The sequence below is a fragment of the Pipistrellus kuhlii genome, unplaced genomic scaffold, assembly GCF_014108245.1.
Source record: "Pipistrellus kuhlii isolate mPipKuh1 unplaced genomic scaffold, mPipKuh1.p scaffold_m20_p_38, whole genome shotgun sequence".
NCBI lineage: Eukaryota > Metazoa > Chordata > Mammalia > Chiroptera > Vespertilionidae > Pipistrellus > Pipistrellus kuhlii.
The window spans coordinates 3,672,658-3,689,557 of NW_023425538.1; the positions used below are offsets into that span (position 1 = coordinate 3,672,658).

At 42.1% G+C, this 16,900-nt stretch overlaps 1 protein-coding gene across 8 annotated transcripts in view; it reads right to left on the bottom strand.

The window, feature by feature from the left end:
* The window catches only part of SIPA1L3 (signal induced proliferation associated 1 like 3), a 353,179-nt gene that overhangs the window by 62,545 nt on the left and 273,734 nt on the right, over positions 1-16,900 (bottom strand). For 5 of the 8 annotated variants that reach the window (XM_036408260.2, XM_036408263.2, XM_045570925.1 and 2 more), the window contains 2 exons: positions 6,476-6,727; positions 4,374-4,511 (listed from right to left, as the gene is read on the bottom strand). The exons of 1 other annotated variant lie outside the window; for it this stretch is intronic. In XM_036408260.2, the coding sequence (XP_036264153.1) occupies positions 4,374-4,511; positions 6,476-6,727 (390 nt within the window). The remainder of the gene's footprint in view (positions 1-4,373; positions 4,512-6,475; positions 6,728-16,900) is intronic. 2 more of the 8 variants (XM_036408269.2, XM_036408265.2) reach the window with 2 other exon arrangements.

Below are 16,900 nucleotides of genomic sequence, written 5' to 3' on the forward strand. Positions count from 1 at the left end.
CCTGAGTTGTTAGGGTGACTTTCTGTGCTAAGGTGTCCTATATGGCTCAGTGGGTCAGCCTCTCAATTTCCTGAGGTGGACAGTCTTGGTGTAGCCCTTTGTGGGCTGTGTGTGCAGTCTTGTTGTTAAGCCTTGCTTGTTGTTGGTATCACTGGGAAGCGTTGATCTCCAAGCCAATTGGCTATGAGGATCAGAAGTGTCTCAGCTAGGAGGGTTTTTGTATTCAGCTTGGATGGGGTGGAGTCTCGGGGTGGTACAGCCAAGCTTTGGTGAATCCCGCAAGATTGGTTGCAGGCGCATGCACCTCTTTGCTATAGGCACAGACAAGCTTTGGACTGCTGTCTGTCCCTCCCTAGGAGAGTCCTATTCCCTGGAAGCTAGCCACTGGAAGGGCTTTTGTGCTCAGCTTGGATGGGGCGGAGTCTCGGGGTGATGCAGACAAGCTTTGGTCAGCCCCTCCCTACGAGGGTCTGGTTTCTGAGTCCTTCAGTAATGGTCGCTGGCTTCACAAACCTCCGAGAGATCTCTGCCCACTGCCTGACAGTCTGGCCTCTCCCTGTCTGGGGAAGTCTATCACAGCAATAGGGTGGTTCAGTTTTCCTCTCGAACAAGAAATCTAGCCATGCATTAGCTGTCCACCCTCTCCACGCACAGGGAGTAAGCCAGAAGAAAACTCGGCCTGCCCTCTCCGTGCTCCGCAAGCAAGACAGCAGCGAAGTCAGGCAGCCGCCTTTACGCGTGCGCAGTTCTCCGCACCTTCACAGTTCCTGAGGTTCAGCGTGCCTTCTCTCTCCTTCCCAGATGGTAGAGCCTCCTCTCAGCCAGCCATCCGGCGCTTCAGGGCGATGTTTCCCCTGTTTTCCAGTTCTAAATTCAAATTTGTTGTGATAGGCTGCATTCAGGTGTCTACCCTATGCCGCCATCTTGGTTTCTCTTGCAACTGTATTTTTTTCTAAACACTTCTCTACTTGCAATACAGAGTAGTCAGTTCACCCATTCACTGAATTAATGCTGTTCTCAATTTGCTGAGCAAGGAGCACTCTCAGAAATATCTCTCCCCAGCTTTGAAGTATAATTAACAAAACTGTAATATATTTAAAATGTACAATATGAATTATGAAATGATTTCTATAATCAAGTTAATTAACACCTTTATCATCTCATGCAATTACTTTTTTGCGGTGCGAATGCTTAAGATCTATTCTTTCAGCATATTTCAAGTGTATAATACAGAGTTATTAACCATTTGCCTCCCATAAGCATCTAAGGATACAAGCAGCGGACCTTCCATTTTGGACATGTGGCAGCTAACTGATTAACTATAGCCACCATACTGTCCATCTCAGAACCTTTTAATCTCATAACTGGAACTCTGTACCCTTTGAGCAAAATATCCCCATATCTCCCACCCTCAGGCAACCCCCATTTTATCCTCTTTGTTGAGTTTGACTCGTTTTAAGATTCTGCCTAGAAGTGATATCGTACAGCATATGTCTTTCTCTGTCTGACTTAATTCATTTAGCATATGTCCTCCAGGCTCATTCATGCTGTTGCAAATAGCCGAATAGCCCTTTTCATGGCTGAATAATATTCCACTGCGTGTATATGCCACATTTCCTTTACTCATTCATTTGTTGACTGACATTTAGGTTGATTCCTTATGTTGGTAAACAACTGTATTCTTCGGCATTTATCCCAGAGAAATAACTTGTTTTCATGCATGCTCAGGGCATAAATTCTGAAGAACCTCTAGGGATTGTACCAATGCCTAGGTTTGATATTATATCCTAGTTAGTAGGATGTTAACACTGGGGAGGCTAGGTGAAGGATTTCCCTATGCATTTCTTCTCAACTTCCTGTGAATTGTTATTATTTCTAATAAAAAGTTTAAAAATAATAATAATGGAGGACACCAAGCCTTTGAAAACAAACAAACAAACAAACAAGCTCTCTAGAGTCATCAGTAGCATCACCCCTATGCATGACTCCTCTCCATGGCTCTTGTGTTCCGTACCATTCTGCTTACTCCCTCCCTTCTGTGGCAAACTCTTACTAATCTTTCAAAGCCCATTCAAGTGTCACTTCCTCCAGATAGCCAGCATAGAACTTTGGGGCTGAACTGTACTCCCCTTGAGTCTATCTGAGCATACATCAGAGTATACATCAGTTCTAAGACCCTCTCTCCATCAGTCAGTAACACTGACAACAGGAGCCCCTGATAACTATTTCAAATAGTTCTCCCTGCACCTGGCACACAAAAAGCTCTTGGGACCATTTGCTGAATGAAAGTTGAATGGTAACTACTAGAAGATGAAAAAGTATGTTTTCCCCATTTTACAGCAGAGGTTTTCAATCAAACAATGGTTTAGTTCAGAGGCTCTCAAGTGTTTCCTGGACTAGCAGCATTGGTATGGCACATTCTATTACAGACCCATCAAGTTGGAAACTAGAGGGAGAGGCCCAGCAACTTGTATTTTAACAAGTCTCCTCTTGGGTGATTCTGAGGCACACCAAAGATGGAGACCCACTAGCTTAGTGGACTGATCCTTGGTCTTATATAAACATAATCACTAACTCACTCCATCCTTTCATCAAACATATACCAAGAATCTTACCATGTGCCAGATCTGTGCTGTATGATAATCATACAGATGAACTGGGAAGGTTTTAGCTCTTGAAAAGCATCAATGTGCTCTCTCTCTCTCTCTCAACTGGGCTAATAAAATGAAGAATGCTCAAGGTCAGGTAACACTCAGGAAACTAAGGGGCAGAGTGGTAGCCCCTAGTGCTAGGGGAGGTTCAGGAAAGACTTCCCAGAGGAGGAGCACCAGTGCTCAGATGGGCAGGAAAGGGGTGGGGTGTGAGGGTCAAGAGTGTGAAGAATTGTGCTCCAGCCATGAAGACAGAAGAGAAACAGTTCAGAGATGGAAGATGCGGACGATGCCTCGCCATACCAGCAGACAGCAGCTGCATGTTCCTGAAGGATGCACAGGACCAAACCAGAGACGGTTGGATCTGCATCACCACCATTTATATCCACCAACCAGATCTGAAATATCATTGCTGACATGTACACGTAAGAAACTGTTTGACAATGAAATTGGGACTCAAAAGAACCGTTGGCCCAGAAAGGAACTCACTACAGTCTGATTCATTTGCCTCTCAGTATAACCATTATGGCTTGTCTCAGTTTCGGTTCTTACAAGGGTATTTCTTGGATCACATGATCTCACACATCTAGAGGAAATGATGAACAACATAAACTGATGAACAAAAGCAGACACAGAGAAAGAGAAGCAGCGATCAGACTCTCAAACCTCAGAGGGAAAGTAGGGGAGGGTGGGGGCAAGGGGGAGAAAACAATCAATGGACTTGTGTGCATGCAAATGGGCCAGCCAGTGGCCATGGACAACAGGGGGTGGGGGCAAATGTGGGGAGGGGTTTGGGATGGGAATGGGGGGGGGAGGGGATGAGGACAATTATGTGATACCATAATCAATTAAAAAAAAAAAAAAGTATGAAGAATTAACCAGGCAGAGGTAAGAACATGAGAACTGAAATGAAAACAGCCTACCTAAGAAACTGGAAGTGACCGGGGACAATGACATGTGGCACTGCAGAAATCTGGAGAGATAGATAGGGCTTTGGTGCCAACAGGGAGACAGTGAGGCTGTGTCCTGGAGCAGGGGACATATATGGTCAGATATAGAAAGATTTCCCTTGGCTGCTGAGTGGAGGATGAACCAGAGAAAGTGGGAGGGAAGCTGGGGGCTCAGGGAGGTGTCCAGGATGGGGCAGTGGGGACAGCAGGTGGGGATAGGGGCAGATATGCTCAGAAGGCTAAAGACCACAGTAAAGGAGAGGATAAAGGGAGATATCAGATTTGATGACAAGAGAATGGTGTGGGTCCCTGGGACCCCAGAGGAGGAAATGCACAGGACACTGGAGCTGAAGGTAGCTGGGTTTATCCTGGAGGCATGGGGAGTCATGGAGGAGTTGGGACAATCCCTTAGGCTACCAGACTGGAGAAAGATCCAAGGGGACAGGACTGAAGCCTGAGAGGCTATGAAAACTGGGTAATGCGAGTGGCCTGGTCTTGGGGAGTGGGGCTGGAGAGAGAAATATATGGCCATGCTGGAAAGCGAATGCTCTTGCTCAAACAAATGATATAGCTATCAAAGTGGCAATCAATATTCTGCAGTAAGATAACCCAACAGAGTCCTGCTCAGGCACAACCAACCCTTGATGACTTGCAGGGTGCCAGAAACCCCATAAAATGGCCTTGGACTTATAGGGTATGTGCATTTCCTGGGAAAGAAGGATCCCCAGGTTTCACCAGATTCCTTAGTTTGAAAAAGAGTGGAGATTCTGACCTTTCTGGGGATGGCTTGTATCTTGCGTAGGTGGCCGAGCCTGGGGTGGAGAAGCTCCCAGAAGGCTGTCGGTAGGGAGGGGCTTTGTCGACCCCTGCTGGTGATGCTGTGTAAGGAGTTTCTGGGAAGCTAACAGGCCTGGAACAGATAGGAGGGAAGAAGTTTGGTGAGTGAGGAAGATACCATTGTCCTCACAGAGGAGGGACAAACAGACAGACCTAACCACATTCAGGCCCATCCTTTATCTGCTATCATCCCCTGGGGGTCGAGAGGGCTGCTGAGCAAAGGGCAACAGGAAGGTGGGGATACCTCTCCCCTCCCCCTCTCCCACTTTGGCCTTCCATGCCCTCAGCCACTGTGGCCCTGATAGGGGCCTCATAGGGCTGTTCTAGCCCACTCCTGGGATGACATGCTTCTCTGTAGCTTAAATTCCTCCATTTCTTGAAAAACTTCTTTTATATCCCCCCCCCCCCCCCCCCCCGTCCATGTATCTTTATTGATTTCAGAGAGGAAAGGAGAGGGAGAGATAGAAACATCAATGAGAAAGAGTCATTGATCATTGATTGGCTGCCTCTTGCAAGTTCCCTACTGGGAAATCAAGCCAGCAACCTAGGCTTGTGCCCTTGACCAGAATTGAACCTGGGACCCTTTAGTCCTCAGGCTGATGCTCTATCCACTGAGCCAAACCAGCTAAGGCCTTCCTTTATCTTTTAATATATAACACTAGAGTCCGGTGCATGAAATTTGTGCTCTGGGGGTGTGTGTCCCTGCACCCTCTCCAATCTGGGACCCCTTGGGGGATGTTCCACTGCCTAATCAGGTACTTAGACATCCTTTCACAATCCGGGACTGCTGGCTCCAAACTGCTCGCCTGCCTGATTGCCCCTAACTGCTTCTGCCTGCCAGCCTGTTTGACACCTAACTGCTCCTTTGCTGGGCTCCTTTGATTGTCCCCAACTGCCCTCCCTGACAACCTGGTCACCCATAAATGCCCTCCCCTGCATATTCCCTCTTTATTAGATAGGGTTTTTTATTTAACATATTGGACAGCCCTAACTGGTTTGGCTCAGTGGATGGAGCATCAGCCTGCAGACTCAAGGGTCCCAGGTTTGATTCCAGTCCAGGGCATGTACCTTGGTTGGGGGCACATACTCAGTAGGGAGTGTGCAGGAGGCAGCTGATTGATGTTTCTCTCTCATAGATGTTTCTAGCTCTCTATCACTTTCCCTTCCTCTCTGTAAAAAAATCAATAAAATATATATATTTAAAAAAAGAAACATTTAAGATTCCTCCATATCTGCCTGGCTGGTTTGACTCAGTGGTTGAGACCCCAGGCCACTGCTGCTGCGAGAGGACTGTGCCCTAGGAGTGTGTGTGCCCCTCCCAGGCTGAGACCCCAGGCTGCCTCTGCTGGGAGAGGATTGGGTCGTGGGGAGTGAATTTGTTTTTGTTTTATAAAGGGTCTGGAGGGCCTCTTGGCAGCATTCCTCCAGGCCGCTTACTCTGCTGGCTCTTAGTGCCACCCTCCCTGAGACTGGGGGACTCCAGTGGGGATGAGAGAACTGGGGGCCGCCATCTTGTGGCTATGGGAGTGGCCATTTTGTCGTGGAGTGATGGTTAATTTGCATATTACTCTTTTATTAGCTAGTATATTCAAAAGAATTTATCTATAAGGTATATGTCACCGCAATAAACTCTTTGAACTAGAATGGTGGCAATACCCATACACATGTGGGCTGCTCCCCTTCCCACTTCCCTGACTCCCTTAGGACGTTATCTCATCCTATACTCTGTGCTTATCAGTCCCTAGGCCTATTAAAAAATATATAGTTTTAACCATACATAGTATGGTGAATTTCCACCTTAGACACTAAGCTATTAGCACTAGGCCCTCACACAACAGGCTTAGATTGTAAGTTGAAGGAAAGGGAGGCAGGGACAGCGGGAGGGAGGAAGGCATGGATGAATGAAGGGAGGAGGGGGGAAGACAAAGGACAAGAAGGAAAGGAGAAAGACTTAAAAGAGACTGGAAAGAAAAGGAAGGAAAGAGAAAAGGACAGGAGGAAGGCGGGAACAGTGGTTGATGCCCTTGGGGTCCTTACCTCTTGCTGTGCAGAGGCTGGGACTCCCGAAAGGGGACCATGGAAGTCTGCTTCGGGGGTCGGTTCAGGGACTGAGCGTGGCCAGGGGTAGCAGGAGTGGCCCACTTGGAGGCTGGTAGAGAGTTGTGGGAGGCGGGCCCACTCCACTGCCAGGGAACATTGCTGCGGTAGGGGGGCCGGCCCCCAGAGGGCATGCTGTCCTGCTCAGGCTTGGACTCCGAGGTATTCATGTCATAGGTCTCTGGCCACCCTCTAGGAAGAGAAACTTTGTTAGGTTTGACTTCATCTCCTTGCCCCTCTTCTTCTTCTCTATTCATTTTTCTCCCTGACCCAGGCTTCAAGTCAGCCAGTGTCCTCCATGGACTGGCTCAGCCTCCCTTAGCTGTACTTGGGGCCAGAAAAGCAGATCCCATCCTATCTGGTCTGGCTCAGTGGATAGAGTGTTGGACTATGAACCAAAGGGTCTCTGATTTGATTCCCATCAAGGGCACATATCTAGGTTGCAGGGTTCTTCCTGGACCTGGACCCTGGTCGGGGCATGTGCAGGAGGCAACCAATCAATGTGTTTCTCTCACATCAATATTTCTCTCCCTTTCTCTAAAAGAAAAAAAATCAATGTTAATTGAAAGGTTGGTGGTTTGGACTCCCCAGGGACACTCTGGCCACAGGGGCAGCAATGGTGCTGTGTAGAGTGAAACAGAGCATGTAAAACCTCAATCAAGTGTGGGCTTTACCAAGAAAACTATGGTCATCGAAATCCTATGTGCGGAATAAAAAATGGTGACAGGATAGAAAGATGGGTCCCTAGCCCAATACATAGGATCACCCAATCGGGACACCCTGGGAGACTGCAGGGGAAAGTTGTTTTTCTGAACCTGGGGACTGGAATGAAGAGTGACCGTTTGAGAGCCAGCTCTGAGGCAGCCCACTACCACAAACTGGTATTGAGTGCCACAGTGAAAGAAGGCTCTAAACACAAGCTAAAGAGGCAATATACTGTATTCCCCCGAAAATAAGACATCCTCTCATCCTCTGAAAATAAGACCTACTTACAGGTTTCCTTCTGAGTGAAATATAAGGCATCCTCCCCAAAAATAAGGCCCCCCTAGGCTAAACATGAGAGATTTGGTCCACTGATTTTGAAAGAAATGGAGTCACAAGAAATTCACCAGGAAATGGATTGTTATGATGATGTTCCAGAAGATGATGACATGATTGTCATTGAATAAATGAGTAAATTCTTGATACTGTAGGATTCACAGTTTGTCTGGTTTGTGTTGACAACTACTGTACTACTGTACCGTATACAGGTAATAAATTTCCTTTATTTCATTTAACAATAAATATGTACCTTATTCTTCTTCATGGAAAAATAAGACATCCCTTGAAAATAAGACCTAGCGCATCTTTGGGAGCAAAAATTAATATAAGACACTGTCTTATTTTCGGGGAAACAGGGTATATACCCAAAGACAATCCAGAAACACTGCCACCCAGGGGCTGAATCACAAATTGACTCTTGTGTAATAAAAAATAAAGGAATATGAGAAATTAAGACACCGCCTGTTTGAAAATCAGGACTGGCTTTCAACACTGAGGAGGGTTCTGCAACACTGTCTTGACTGGGAAACAGCATGCCAAAGAGAACAATAGAGGAAATGAATGACCTTCACTACTGCACATTTATTTTTTTACTTTTTATTTGTTTTATTTTTAATTTTTATTTTCTTCATCTTTTACTTAAGAAACTAATTTTTTTCCTCACTTGATTTTACATTTTTAATTATTACATTTTTATTTTCAATAAGCATTATTATTACTACTACTATTTTACTTTTTTTTTTTTAAGTATCATTTTATTTTTTCTTTATTTTACTTTGGGATTAGTGTTCTACATTGTATTTTCATCGTTCCTTTTGCATCTTTTTACTCTATCTCAACTCTACCTTTATGCCATCAATGTCTTCCTAACTTTTTCCCTTTTGCTGTCCTGTTTCTCTTACTCTTTTTCCTGCTTTAGATTTTCCACATTCTTTCTTTTTACCCCCTGTTAAAATTTCATCCTACTAATATATCAAATTTCCAATCTCTTGCTCCAAGTCCACACACACCTCTCTCTTCTCTGTCTTACTATCCAAAAAATTGTTTTTCTCTCTGTCCTTATGTTGTTGTTTGCTTGAATGTTGACTATATCAATTAAAAAACATATATTTTATTGATTTTTTTACAGAGAGGAAGGGAGAGAGATAGAGAGCCAGAAATGTCAATGAGAGAGAAACATCGACCAGCCGCCTCTTGCACATCCCCTACCAGGGATGTGCCTGTAGCCAACATACATGCCCTTGACTGGAATTGAACACAGGACCTTTCAGTTCGCAGACTGACACTCTACCACTGAGCCAAACCGGTTTTGGCTATATCAATTCTTTATGCTTTTTTGTAAGATTGTTTTGCTTATTCTTTTTTTTTTTTGTCTGATTTTTTTGTTTGCTTTGTTTTTGTTTGTTTGTTTCTTCTGTTTTCCCTCACCTCACTTGATATTAGTTGTTGTTTGTAGTTTGTATTAATCTCCAGGTACTTGTTTCTAGCATTTGCTGGGATTAGTGGCTGTTCTCTTGGAGTTTTCTCCATATTATATATAGAGTTTGTTCCCCTTTTCTTTCTTAGTCTCTTTTCTTTTCTTTTCTTTTCTTTCCTTTTCTCTTTCTTTTCTTTCTCTTTCTTTCTTCCTTCCTTCCCTCCTTCCCTCCCTCCTTCCTTCCTTCCTTCCTTCCTTCCTTCCTTCCTTCCTTCCTTCCTTTTCCTTTTCCTTTTCCTTTTCCTTTTCCTTTTCCTTTTCCCAATTACATTTTGGGACTCCTTCTTTTCTTTTTCCTCTTCCACTTTCTCTCCTATCCTCTAATTTGCCTTTCTCTGGGGTCACATTTATTGGGGGTTATTAATATCGTGAATGCATTTCTGTTCAGTGCCTTGTATTTTGCACCCAGTTGTGTTGTATTTTGTGACTTTAAATCAATGCAGGAGAGAGAGAACTACATAACCAGACATCTGGAAAAGAGAGACCATGGGGAGGCAAAGAAACAGCCCACATATGAAAGAAAAGCAGGCATCATCAGAAAAGGAAGTAAATGAAATAGAGGCAAGCAACATGTCAGAGAAAGAATTTAAAGAAATGGTCATAAGGTGGCTGAAAAGAATGGAAGACAAATTCGACAATATGAGTAAGAACCAGAGGAAATAAGAAGCAAGAAGAAATGAAAAGTGACATCGCTGCTGTAAAAAACTCAATTGAAAGCATCAAGAGCAGACTAGAAGAAGCAGAGGACCGAATCAGTGACCTAGAAAACAAGGTGGGAAAAAACACCCAATTAAAGCAGCTTCTAGAAAAAAAAAAATTAAAAAGCAGGAGGAGAGCCTAAGGGAACTTTGGGATAACACAAAACAAAACAACATCCAAATAACAAGTGTTGCAGAAGGAGAGAAAACTGAGCAAGGAATAGAAAACCTGTTTGAAGAAACAATGAGAGAAAACTTTCCTGATATACGGAAGAAAAAACCCACACAAATCCAAGATGCTCACAGAGTCCCAAGCAAAATAAACCCCAAAAGACCAATGCCAAGGCACATTATAATTAAACTGGCAAACACCAACAACAAAGTAAGAATCTTAATTTAATATAGTTTATTGATTTCTTACAGAGAGGAAGAGAGAGGGACAGAGAGTTAGAAACATCGATGAGAGAGATCATCGATCAGCTACCGCTTGCACACCCCCTACTGGGGATGTGCCCGCAACCAAGGTACATGCCCTTGACTGGAATCAAACCTGGGACCTTTCAGTCTGCAGGCCAACGCTCTATCCACTGAGCCAAACCGGTTTCGGCAAAGTATGAATCTTAAAAGTGGCCAGAGAGAGACAGAAAGTTACATATAAAGGAATCCACATTAGATTAACAACTGATTTCTCAACAGAAACTCATCAGGCCAGAAGGGAATGGAATGAAATATACAAAGTCATGCAAAGGAAGGGTCTGAATCCAAGAATACTGTACCCAGCAAGGCTATCAATCAAAATTGAAGGTGAAATCAAGAGTTTCACAGACAAAAAAGGACTAAGGGAAATTATCACCACCAAACCAGCAATGTAAGAAATGCTAAAGGGTCTGCTATAAAATATATATTGAAGCGAAGAAGGAATAAAGGGGTAAAGAATAAAAATGGCGACAAATAAGTACCTATAAATAATAACTTTAAATGTAAATAGATTAAATGCCCAATCAAAAGACAAAGGGTAAAGGATTGGATAAGAAAACATGACCCATATATCTCTGTCTACAAGAAACCCACCTTAGAAAAAAAGACGCACACAGACTGAGGGTGAAGGGATGGGAAAAGGTTTTCCAGGTGAATGGAAAAAAAAAAAAAAAAGGTACGGTAGCAATACTTATATCTGACAAATTAGATCTCAAAGTGAAGAACATAACAAGAGATAAGGAAGGCCACTTCATAATACTAAAGGGAGCAATCCAGCAAGAAGAAATAACTCTGGTAAACATATACACACTCAATACAGAAGCACCCAAATACATACAAAAACTCTAGGAGGATATCAAAGGAGAGAATGACAGCAATATTCATAGTAGGAGACTTTAATACCTCACTATCATCATTGGACAAATCCTCTAAACAAAAAACCAGCAAGGAAACATCAATCCTAAATGACTCATTTGATCAGATGGAATTAATTGACATCTTCAGAACATTTCACCCCAAAGCCACAGAATAGACATTCTTCTCAAGTGCACATGGATCATTTTCAAATATAGACCATATGCTGGAACACAGGCAAAGTCTCTTCAAATTCAAGAAGACAGAAATCATCTCAAGCATCTTCTCCGATCACAGTGGCATAAAACTGGAAATCAACTACAATAAAAACAATCCAAAAAAAAAAAAAAATCAAACACATAAAGACTAAACAGCATGCTATTAAACAATGACTGGGTTACCAGAGAGGTCAAGGAAGAAATAAAAAACAATGACAATGAAAACACAACAATCTAAAATCTATGGGATACAGTGAAAGCAGTCTTGAGAGGGAAGTTCAAGGCTCTACAAGCCTACTGCAAAAAACAAGAAACAATGGTAATAAACTATCTAACCCTACAACTCAAAGAGTTACAAAGAGTACTATAAGAAAGGCCCAGTGTAAGCAGAAGGAAGGAAATAATAAAGACCAGAGTGGAGATATATGACATAGAGACCAAAGAAACAATGCAAAAGATCAACAAAACCAAGAGCTGGTTCTTTGAAAGGATAAACAAGATTGATAAACCTCTAGCCAGGCTCACCAAGAAGCAAAGAGAGAGGACCCAATAAACAAAATCAGAAATGAAAGAGGTGACATAACAACAGACCCCACAGAAATACAAAAGATTGTTAAAAAATACTATGAACAACTTTATTCCAACAAACTAAACAACTGGCAGGAAATGGACAGATTTCTAGAAAAATATAACCTTCCAAAACTCAATCAGGAAGAATCTAAAAATCTCAATAGGCCAGTAACTTTGGAAGAAACTGAAGCAGTCATCAAAAAGTTTCTGGCAAACAAAAGCCCAGGGACAGATAGCTTCACAGGGGAGTTTTACCAAACATTCAAGAAAGAACTAAAACCTATCAGACTATTCCAAAAAATTCAAAAGGAACACTTCCAAACTCCTTCTATGAAGCCGCATCACCCTAATACCAAAACAGATAGACAACACAATGAAAGAGAAGAAAAGGCCGATATCCCTCATGAACATAGATGCCAAAATCCTCAACAAAATTCTAGCAAATTGGCTCCAGCAGTACATCAGAAAGATCATACACCATGACCAAGTAGAATTCATCTCAGGAATGCAAGGATGGTACAATATCTGCAAATCAATATAAACATGATACATAATATAAACAAATTGAGAGATAAAAAATCATATCATTCGATGCAGAAAAGGCATTTGACAAAATCCAACACCCTTTCCTGATAAAAACAAAACAAAACTCTCAACAAGGTCAGAAGAGAAGGATCATACCTCAACATCATAAAAGCTATATATGATAAACCCACAGCTAACATTATACTCAATAGGCAAAAACTAAAACCATTTCCCCTAAGAACAGGAACAAGACAGGGATGTCCATTCTCACCACTCCTGTTTGACATAGTACTGGAAGTAGGCATTAGCCATTGTGATCAGACAATAAGAAGAAATAAAAGGCATCCAAATTGGAAAAGAAGAAGTAAAGCTGTCCTTATTTGCAGATGACATGATACTGTGCATAGAAAACCCTAAAGACTCCATAAAAAAACTAACAGACTTAATAAATGAATTTGGCAATGTAGCAGGATACAAAACAACGCCAAGAAATCAATGGCATTTCTATACACCAATAGTGAACTTACAGAAAGAAAGACTAAAAAAGTAATTCCATTTACCATCACACACACACACACACACACACACACAAAAAAAAAAAAAAAAAAAAAAAAAAAAAAATCAGATACCTAGGAATAAACTTAAAACCAAGGAGGTAAAAGACCTATATGCAGAAAACTACAGGACACTAAAAAAGAGATAAAGGAAGATGTAAACAGATGGAAGAACATACCATGTTCATGAATTGGTAGAATCAACATAATTAAAATGTCCATACTACCCAAAAAAGAGATAGAGGAAGATGTAAATAGATGGAAGAACATACCATGTTCATGAATTGGTAGAATCAACATCATTAAAATGTCCATACTACCCAAAGCCAATCTATAGATTCAATGCACTGCCCATTAAAATACCAATGGCATATTTTACAGTCCTAGAAAGAACTCTCCAAAGCTTCACCTGGAATAAAAAAGGACCCGAAATAGCCACAGCAATCCTAAGAAAGAAGAACAAAGTAGGAGGGATCTTAATACCAGACTTCAAGCTGTATTACAAAGCCACTGTTTTTAAAACAGCCTGCTACTGGCATAAGAACAGATATATAGACCAATGGAATAGAATTGAAGATCCAGATATCGACCCAAACCACTATGCTCAATTAATATTTGACAAAGGAGGCATGAACATAAAATGGAGCCAAGAAAGTCTCTTCAGTAAATGGTGTTGTAAAAATTGGACAGATACATGCAAAAAATGAAACTAGATCACAAACTTATACTATACACAAAAATAAATTCAAAATGGATTTATTTTTTTAAATAAATAAATTTATTTTTTAAATAAACTCAAAGAACAGGACTTAAACATAAGACGGGAAACCATGAAAATACTAGAGGAATCCACAAGCAGCAAAATCTCAGACACATGCTGAAAAAAATTCTTCACTGATACTACTCTTAGGGCAATGGAAGCTAAAGAGAAAATAAACAAATGGGACTACATCATACTAAAAAGCTTTTTCACAGCAAAAGAAACCATCAACAAAACAACAAGAAAGCCCACTGCATGGGAGAACATAATTGCAAATGTTAACACTGATAAAGGTTTAATTTCCAACAAATACATACAAGTTATACAATTTAATAAAAGGAAGATAAATGATTCAATAAAAAAATGGGCAACAGACCTAAATATAGACTTTTTCAAAGAAGTCAGAAGGAAGGCCAAGAAACACATGAAAACATGCTCAAAGTTAATAATTATCCAAGAGATGCAAGTCAAAATGACAATGGGGTACCATCTTACACCTGTCAAAATAGCTATTATCAATAAATCAACGGACAAGTGTTGGGGAGGATGCGGAGAAAAAGAAACTCTTGTGCACTGCTGGTGGAAATGCAAACCGGTGCAGCCACTGTGGAGAACAGTATGGAGTTTCCTCAAAAAACTAAAAATGGAACTCCCATTTGACCCAGTAACCTACTCCTAGGAATATATCCTAAGAAACTGGAAACACAAATCAGAAAGGATATATGCACCCCTATGTTCATAGCAGCACAATTTACAATAGCTAGGATTTGGAAACAGCCTAGGTGCCTGCCAGCAGATGATTGGATCAAAAAAACTATGGTACATCTACACAATGGAATACTATGCTGACATTAAAAAGAAGGCATTCTTACCATTTGCAGCAACCTGGATGGAATTGGAGAACATTATGCTAAGTGAAATAAGCCAGTCAATGAAAGAAAAATACTATATGATCTCACTCATTTATGGATAATAAAGAACATTATAAACTGATAAACAAAAATATAGATACAGAGGCAGTAAAGCATCAAACAGACTGTCAAATTACAGTGGGAAAATTAGAAAAATATGAGGAGATAAGAGATCAACCGAAGGACTTGTATGCATGCATATAAGCATAACCAATGGACGCAAAACTCTGGGGGGTTAGGGTATGTATGGGAGTGGGGTGGGGAGGGGCAATGGTAAGATATGTGCACATATAATACCTTAATAAAAAAAAATATAAGCCAGTCAATGAAATAAAAATACTACATGATCTCACTCATTTATGGATAATAAAGAACTCTATAAACCGTTGAACAAAAGATAGATACACAGGCAGTAAAGCATCAAACAGACTGTCAAATTATAGCAGGAAGGTTAGGGAGAGGTAGGGGAGATAAGAGATCAATTGAAGGACTTGTATGCATGCATATAAGCATAAACAACGGACACAAAACACTGAGGGGTGTGGGTATGTATGGGAGTGGGGTGGGATGGGCAATGGTAAGATATGTACACATATAATATAATACCTTAATAAAAATATCAATGAAAAAAGATCCTGCATGAGGATAAAAAAAAAAATAAAATAAAATAAAGAAAAAGAGGCCGGGACCAGTTTGGCTCAATGGATAGAGCGTCAGCTTGGGGACTGAAGGGACCCGGGTTCGATTCTGGTCAAGGGCATGTACCTTGGTTGCGGGCACATCCCCGGTAGGGGGTGTGCAAGAGGCAGCTGATCGATGACTCTCTCTCATCGATGTTTCTAGCTCTCTGTCTCTCTCCCTTCCTCTCTGTACAAAATCAATAAAATATATTAAAAAAAAAAAGAAAGAAAAAGAAAAAGAAAGATATCCTTAGGGTCAAAGGATAGTATCTGCTTTTTTCCAAGAATTTCAATGACAGCTGGAAGAGGAGCAGAGGACCTACTTTATAGGATGGTTAAAAAAAAAAAAAAAAAAAGTCACAGACCTAGCCAGTATGGTCCAGTAGATAGGAAGTTGGCCAGTAAACTGAAGGGTCATGGGTTCAATTCTGGTCAAGGGCATGTACCTTGGCTGCAGGCTCCTCCCCGGCCCAGGCCCTGGTCAGGGCTTGTGTAGGAGGTAACCAATTAATATGTTTCTCCCACATCAATATTTTTATTTCTTTAAAAAAAATATTTTATTGATTTTTTACAGAGAGGAAGAGAGAGGGATAGAGACCTAGAAACATCGATGAGAGAGAAACATCGATCAGCTGCCTCCTGCACACCCTCTACAGGGGATGTGCCTGCAACCGAGGCACATACCCTTGACCGGAATTGAACCCGGGACCCCCCAGTCTGCAGGCCGACGCTCTATCCACTGAGCCAAACCGGTTTCAGCTCAATATTTTTCTTTGTCTTTCCCTCTCTCTTCTACTCTCTCTAAAAGTCAATGGAAAAATATCCTTAGATGAGGATTAAAAAAATAAAAAGCCACAAAATCCAGCACCTTGAAATAAATGCAGAACTAACGGCCTGTGACTCCCCCAGACCAGGCTGGCACAGAAATTTCAGCATTGCTGACTGCAGGTGGGGAGAGTCTTGGACTGGGTTGGCATTCTCCACTGAGACTGCAGTGTGCAGCGAGGGCTCTGAGCCTGAGGAAGGAGCTATGCTCAAGAAAACCACCTCCCAGCAGCCATGGGAGCTCAGTACAGAATACTTGGCTTGGAAGCTCTCATGCCCCCATGAGCCAGTACTCTGTGACCTTCCTGAGTCCTCTGGAGCCAGGGAACTTTCAGGGCTTGGTGGCTGCGAGCCCAGGACATGGCTACTAAAGAGTTATCAGAAGGTGACCCGAGGGTGTGATCTGGCACCTGCCAGACACATTGCCCCTCAGCAGCATGAGGTCAGAGCTGACATTTGGCAGCTTGCTGTAATAGTCAGAGAGGAATGGTACTGACAGTCCAGAGAAGAATGATACCAGGTGAGGAATGACAAGAACACAAATATCTAACAGAGCTTGTAGATAAGGTAGGCTGGGTAGAAGTAGAGGAGGGCAGCATCCTGGTCTCAGGCAATGCATGCATACCTGCTGTTGCCTGCCCAGCTTCCACTCCTGGCTCCTGAGAGCAGGTCTGTGGGCTCTGGGTAGGGCTTGATCCCATTGCTTAGCTCAAAGTAAGAGCATGTGACCTAGGTCTGGCCAGTTAGAAACTCCTCTCCTTCTGGACATGACTG